Raw genomic sequence first — 7,215 nt, forward strand, 5'->3', positions numbered from 1 at the left:
TGGGTCTGCACAGCCAGTGCCGAGGAATCTCCCTCAGGGAATGCAAGCTCAGGGAGGTTCAGTCCCTTATAAAGAGTTCAGATGATTGAATTAGACCCAGCCCTTAACAGCTACTGGGTCAGGGTATCCTTAATCTAATCAGGGATTGGGCGGCTCATCAATTCACGGCTCCGCCCACACCCAAGGGAGGGGCAGGTGTAGGGCGAGTCTCTGAGGGGCGGGAAATGCAGGGGGCGTTTCAGAATTCTGTCTTCCTCACGGAATCGCGAAGTTCACATCTCACCACCACAGCAACACAAAAGCGTTCCCAGTAAAAATGAGACCTTTCATGAAGTTGCACATTAGGACACTTAGATGTCTGAGGAAAAAAATGTCTAACTCATAGGGAAACAAGTGGTTTATCAGATACTCTGAAAAGAAACTGGGCTGGGTGAGGTTTATACGAACATATTATTTCAATTTTATTTTGTTTCATCTTCTTTATGTATTTACGTCTTTTTTTTTTTTGAGGCAGTGTCTCGCTCTGTCCCCAACACCGGAATACAGTGGCCTGATCTCAGCTCACTGCAACCTCTGCCTCCTGGGCTCAAGCCATTTTCCTGTCTCAGCCTCCACAGTAGCTGGGGCTAAATGTGTGCTTCACCACGCAGGGCTAATTTTTGTATTTTTTAAAATAGAGGTGAGGTTTCACCATTTTGGCCAGGCTGATCTTGAACTGCTGACTTCAAGTGATCTGCCCCCCTTGACTTCCTAAAGTGAAGGGATTACGGTCATGAGCCACTGTGCCGAGACTTCAATTTATATATTACGTATATATATGTATGCGTAGGTCACAAAGAAGTACCAAAGACACAGAAAATTTTGTCATGCACAAAGATATAAATCATATTTAGGGAAAATTATGATGAGAAATGGCATAAAAAGTACTTCAGAAGGTAAAGCAGAAACTCAAATTTCTGACTTTTAAAGAGCTTTTGTTTATTCAAAAATAGTTGGTAGAAAATACGAAATTACTGGCAAGGCACGGTGGCTCACACCTGTAATCTCAGCATTTTGGGAGGTCAAGGTGGGTGGATCACCTGAGGTCAGGAGTTCGAGACCAGCCTGGACAACATGGTGAAACCCCTCTTTTCCAGCAATACATATTTACATCGGAACCTTTGTAAGCCACACAAGGCCTTTCCTTTTCAATATTTACTAGTACTAAAGGCATGATCGGTAGGTTATAAGCAGAATCAAATGGCAACTCAAACAGGGAGAACCATCCAAAACTTGAAAATTAACCCCTGAAATTAAACAAGCACAGATACATAAACTTCTCATAAAAATTGATTACCATATACAGTTATCTCTTACTATACTCTTAAAGACATGGAATTTATCTAAGCTTTATATACTCCTAATTTTTCTCTTAAACTCTAGTGGGTCTTTATCTAGAGAGACAGACACTCTGGAGAGAGGACTGAATTAACGACTTCTTAAATGAATAGAAAAGAAGAAAGCCATATGCCCCCAAAATATGCAAGGTATTCGAGGCATAAGGAACAAAATTTAATGTTGATTTATGTTTATTTTTATATAAGGACAAAATTAAATTAACTAATATTTATATACAAAACGACTATAGCCCATAAACAAAGCTTATAAATAACAAGATATATATGTTGGGCTATTCAAAAATATTTTACAGGCCATATGTGGGGCTCATGCCTGTAATCCCAGCACTTTGGAAGGTTGAGGCAGGCAGATCACTTGAGCCCAGAAGTTTGAGATCAGCCTGGACAACAGAGTGAAACCTCTTCTCTATAAAAAATACATAAATTAGCCAGGTGTGGTGTGTGTGCCAGTGGTGCCAGCTGCTTGGGTGGCTGAGGTGTGAGGATCCCTTGAGCCCAGCAGGCAGAGGTTGCAGTGAGGGGAGATCTTGCTTCTGCATTCCAGCCCAAGTGATACAGCAAGAACCTGTCTCATTTTTTTTTTTTTTTAAAAAAAAAAAAGCTCTTACTGGTAAGATGCAAGCGGAAAAACGTAAGAAGAGGCTCCTAAATTAACTCTTCGAAAACATAAACCTCACACAGATAGTAACTTCAGCCATCCACTCTCCTCGGAATGGATTAGATAGACTTCCACAGAAACCTATGGGCCAGAACCAGGTCATATTTTATAGTGCTCCAGAGAAAAATTACAGACACTTTGTACCCTACAACACATTTAACTGCCTTCTAAGTATTAATGTTAGGAACATTTTTGAATTGCTTTTAACAGGATAAAAGCATTTAAAGTTTTTCCTATGAAAATCGTTATCATTCTTTATCCCATTACTACAATTCTTGCTCTGAAATCCCTTCTAATTTTCTTAAGCATTTCTTCCATTTCTGTCTATGCCCAATTAAAATTTGTTTAAATTATGTCAGAACCACCATTATCATTTTGCAGAATGTATACAAAGTCATACATAACAAACAGAGTCTTTCTGGATGCACCCCGGAAGGTGCTGGCAGAGGAAAGTGGTAAAACTGTTGTACCCCAAAACCATTATGTGGCTCTAAGTTTTAGCTGAAAAACAAGAAACGTACTAATTAAATGGCTGTTTTCTTGATCCTTGACATCCCCTTTGTAGAAAACAGACTCAAAAAACGATTTTTCAACAAACATTTATTGAACACTTTTCTACATGCGACGTATCCTGGAGGAAATGCTGTATTTATGAAGTTGAACTCTCCCACTCTAGACATTAAAAAATCTGATATTTTCAAGTATGATTCTGAATTTTGTTTTACATTAGGCATGCTGGGAATTTCTTAACGGTTTTGGTCTTTCAGAACATCAGTAGATGTCTTAGAGGCTCTAAGTCTAACCAATATAGTTCCAGGCTGGTTTGTTGTGTTGTTACTGCTTTAATTATTACACAAATACTGAATGAGGACACATAATTGAGAGTGTCTTAGATGTTTAGATACCATAAGATTTTCATTTTATTATCATAGAATTTCTTATTGATTAGAAAATGCTTCTGCACAACACAAGAAATCATCCTCTTAGTGAACAAACAACCTACGGCATGGGATAAACTATTGCAAACTATGCAACTGACAAAGAACTAATAGATCCAGAATCTACAAGCAGTTCAAAGAAATAAACAAGAAAAAACAAATATAATCCCACGATGAAGTGGGCAAGTGATGTGCATAGAAATTTCTCAAAAGAGATACAACAATGCCAGAACAACAACAACAACAATAACAACCAAAAAACAGAGGAAAAGATGCCCCACATCACTACTCATGAGAGAAATGCAAGTAGAACCACAATGCGGTATCACCTTTCCCCACCAGAATGACGATTATTCAATAGCCAAAACCACTAGATGTTGGGGTGGATGTGGTGAAAGGGAATGCTTAGGCCCTGCTGTGGGAATGCCAATTAGTGTAATCTCTGTGGGAAACAGCATGAAGATATATCAAAGTACTCAAAGTACATCTCCCATTCGATCCAGTAATCCAAATAGTGAGCAGACACACAAAAGAAAAAGAAGTCGCTCTACCTAAGAGACCTGCACACATATGTTTATCCTAGCATAATTCACAATTGCAAAGATATAAACTAAACCTAAGTGCTCATCAGCTGATGAGTGAGTAAAGTTAAATGGGGTTCGTATATGCCATGGACTACTACTCAGACATAAGAAATGAAATCATGTCTTTTACAGCAACTTGGATGAAACTGCAAGCCATTATTCTCAGTGGAGTCATTCAGGAATCTACAGTCAAATGGTACACATTCTCACTTAGAAGTGGGAGATAAGCTATGGGCAAGAAAGGCATACAGAGTGGTAAAATGGACATTAGAGACTCAGAAGTGACAGAGTGAAGGAGGGGATGAAAAACTGACTATTGGGTGCAATGTAGGTGTAGCAATCAGGTGATGAGCGCACTAAAATTCTTGACTTCAACACTGTACAATTCATGTATGGAACAAAAACCACTTACAAGTGGTTTTTACAAGTTAAGGAAACATAATTTTAAAAAAAAAAATACTAGACAACTAGAAAATAATAATACCAAGCCCTAATTTAAAAAACACTAACAGGTATGTGTTTTGTAATACTGACATCGTGAAATTTATCATTCTGTGCATGAAGTCTGCATTGAATTGAACAGTAATTTCTCTTACAGGTATTACAAAAGCTCATTAAGAGTAAATTAAAATGGACTTCACCACTGTACAATTCATCTATGGTACCCAAAACAATTTGGTACTTCTAAAGCTATTCAAATAATGAAATGTTTTCAATATTTACTTAGCTAAGCTATGACCTCAGTTCAGCAACTCAGTGAGGTCAGGGCTGACTCCACAAGACTTCATGGTGTTTTCATCCTGGACAACAACAGAGTAGCTCAGTTCAGGCATATGGTTCAAAGTAGAAAAGAAGCCAAGGGGGGCATCAGTGACACTCACATGTCACCGTTTACTCCGAAAAGTTTGCCTTCCCCAGGAGGCTACCAGCAGATTTGCGGGAGCATCACTTTTGCAGAGAAAAATGCCCCAGGAGAATCCCTCATGGAGGAGTGGCCATTTCAGGTTTCCATATTCCCCTTCCCAGTTCAGTTCATCCTCGTGGGACCTGATGAAGACCTCATGATCTCAAGCCTTGGTGTTTTTCCGCAGACATGTAAGTTGCCTAATGTACAACTCTTATTCTTGTTTTTGTTTTTGTTATTGAGATGGAGTCTCACTTTGTCACCCAAGCTGGAGTGCAGTGGCATGATCTCGGCTCACTGCAACTTCGGCACCCCAGGTTCAAGCGAGTCTCCTGCCTCAGCTTCCTGAGTAGCTAGGATTACAGGCGCATGCCACCATGCCTGGCTAATTTTTTGTAATTTTTAGTAGACACGGGGTTTCACAGTGTTACCAGGATGGTCTCAGTTTCTTGACTTCATGATCTGCCTGCCTCGGCCTTCCAAAGTGCTGGGGTTACAGGCGTGAGCCACCACGCCTGGCCTAACATGCAACTTTAAGTAACTATTTCCTTAATGTAAATAAAATGTAAACTTTCAGAATCCATTTGGCACCCAAAACCTTATGTGACACCACTGATTTACCATCCCTTTCACAATGTACAATCCAGAGGTCTGTCCCTGTCTTAGGTGAGGAAGAACCCAGGGACTTAAAGGGCTTTCACAGCCCTGATTAGGTTAAGTATCTGCTGAAGCACAGAATGTGGTGGAAGGTAGCTGGGTGGGTCTAATCCAATCATCCAAGCCTCCTATAAATGACTGAATTTGGCTGAGATCACAGAGATCTCCAGCCAGAGCAAGACTGCCTGGGAGAAAGATTCTCCACTGCTGTATGCAGACCTAGGAATCCCAAGGCCACTCAAGGAGACTGAAAACAGGTACCTTGGACGCACTGATTTGTGAGCTGGTAAGTCCGGGACTGGGTGGGAAGGGGCTAAGTATGGGAGCATCTTCTGCATAGATCCTAACACAGAGACTCTCTGAATCCTGCCCACAGTTCCAATACCATTGCTGTCTGGTACCAGCGCTGCTGCCAGTTCACCAGGCTCGGCCCAACGACAAGGGAGAGGCCACAGCCCTACACCATGGCTCACAGCAAGCAGACCCACCGCAAAGCCACCGCCTGGCAGGCCCCCAGGAAGCCCCTGGCCACCAAAAGCACCGGCAAGAGGATCCTGGCTACACGAGGGATCAAGAAGCCTCACCGCCACAGGCTTGGCACCCTGGCGCTGCGCAAAAGCAGGAAGTACCAGAAGTCCACGCAGCTTCTTCTGCGCAAGCTGCCCTTCCAGTGCCTGGTGCGCGAGATCGCCCAGGCCATCCAGGCAGACCTGCGCTTCCAGAGTGCGGCCATTGGCGATTTCAGGGGAGCAGCGAGGCCTACCTGGTCCCCCTCTTTAAACACACCAACCCATGTGTTAATCACGCCAGGCGCGACACAGTTATGCCCAGAGACATGCAGCTGGCCCACCGCCTCCGCGGAGAGGGTGCTCAAGAGCCCAGGCTCCTGGGAAACGCTGCACTCTAGATGGCTTCATTTCCCTTTAGCTGTGTTTTTCATCGTCTCTGCATTAATCATAGTTCTGATACTAGCAGTTCTCTTCACTTTTGGTTTTATGTCCCTCATGGGGTTGAAAAGTAGCCCTGCATATGATTAGGAGTAACGAGGGAGGCAGATTTAATGGGTATGACTGTGTTTCTGTTTTCTTTTGTTCCTAAACTTTGAGTCCACATTGAGGGTCTAATGCGTTCACGTCAACGGGGTATTTCTCACTGAACGCCTTTCAACAGTTCAAACCAAGAACAATTGTGAAAAAATTTGTTCATTAATATCATTGAAAACCAAATAAATTTCTTATTGGTGGCAAATAGATAATGTCTCCTGCATTTGATCAAACAGAACATGAGATCCTCACTTTGACTTTTCCTATATGCAGCTCCGTGTTCTCAATGTTCCCTGTCTCCTGGGCTGTTCCTGAATGTGTCTTTGCTGTGAACATACATTACATCCTGCTTTCTAAAATGTGAATAGAATCTCTATACACAAGTCATTTCACATTATGGGAGGCAAAAAACCAGTGTGGGTCTGTTTGTGGGTGGGAAAGGGAGCGAGGCACCCGTTAGAAGTCCGATACAGTCCATCACCAGCAGCTCAGTGTCCTAGAACGTGGTCCCAGCCGTGGCCAGGGCTGGAATGATACACGTCTTGGTTGGGGTAGTGGTAGGCGAGGCCCTGGGCATGTTTGAGATGTGGGGAGACATGCCCCACTGCAGCCCAAGCATTGGAGGGAGACCTTTCTCATGGGACAGCCCTGTGGCCATTTCCCAAACACCTACTACAAAACAAAGTCATCTTCCTCTGTGCCCCAGTCCAGAAAGAAAGGCCTGATCTTAGAGGAGAAAGTGCTAGTTCCAGTCTTTCTATGACAGGGCCCTCTGCAGGCTGGAACTTCAGTATCTCAACCCATCCTGGACTTACCCATGACTTAATGTCTTTCTTACAGCTTACATTGGTCTCACACAGATGTAGGCAGCAGCCTGTTTAATAATGTTGTCCAATCACATTTGTATCTCAGACGGGGCACAATGGCTTATTTCTATCATCAGAGAGCATTTTGGGAGATTGGGGTTAGCGGATCCCTTGAACTCGGGCATTCTAGACCAGCCTGGGCAACATCTCGAAACCTCCTCTCTACAA

The 7,215-nt window shown here is 42.7% G+C and overlaps 1 protein-coding gene across 1 annotated transcript in view; it reads left to right on the forward strand.

Annotated features, from left to right (window-relative positions):
• LOC105515632 overlaps window positions 1-6,045 on the forward strand; it is a 15,454-nt gene extending 9,409 nt beyond the window's left edge. Inside the window, 4 exon segments of the mRNA XM_011947460.1 lie at window positions 4,496-4,672; window positions 5,356-5,416; window positions 5,515-5,870; window positions 5,873-6,045. Coding sequence (XP_011802850.1) covers window positions 4,496-4,672; window positions 5,356-5,416; window positions 5,515-5,870; window positions 5,873-6,045 — 767 coding nt within the window.
• Window positions 6,046-7,215: the final 1,170 nt, after the last annotated feature.

Source organism: Colobus angolensis, unplaced genomic scaffold (assembly GCF_000951035.1).
Source record: "Colobus angolensis palliatus isolate OR3802 unplaced genomic scaffold, Cang.pa_1.0 Scaffold266, whole genome shotgun sequence".
Lineage (NCBI taxonomy): Eukaryota > Metazoa > Chordata > Mammalia > Primates > Cercopithecidae > Colobus > Colobus angolensis.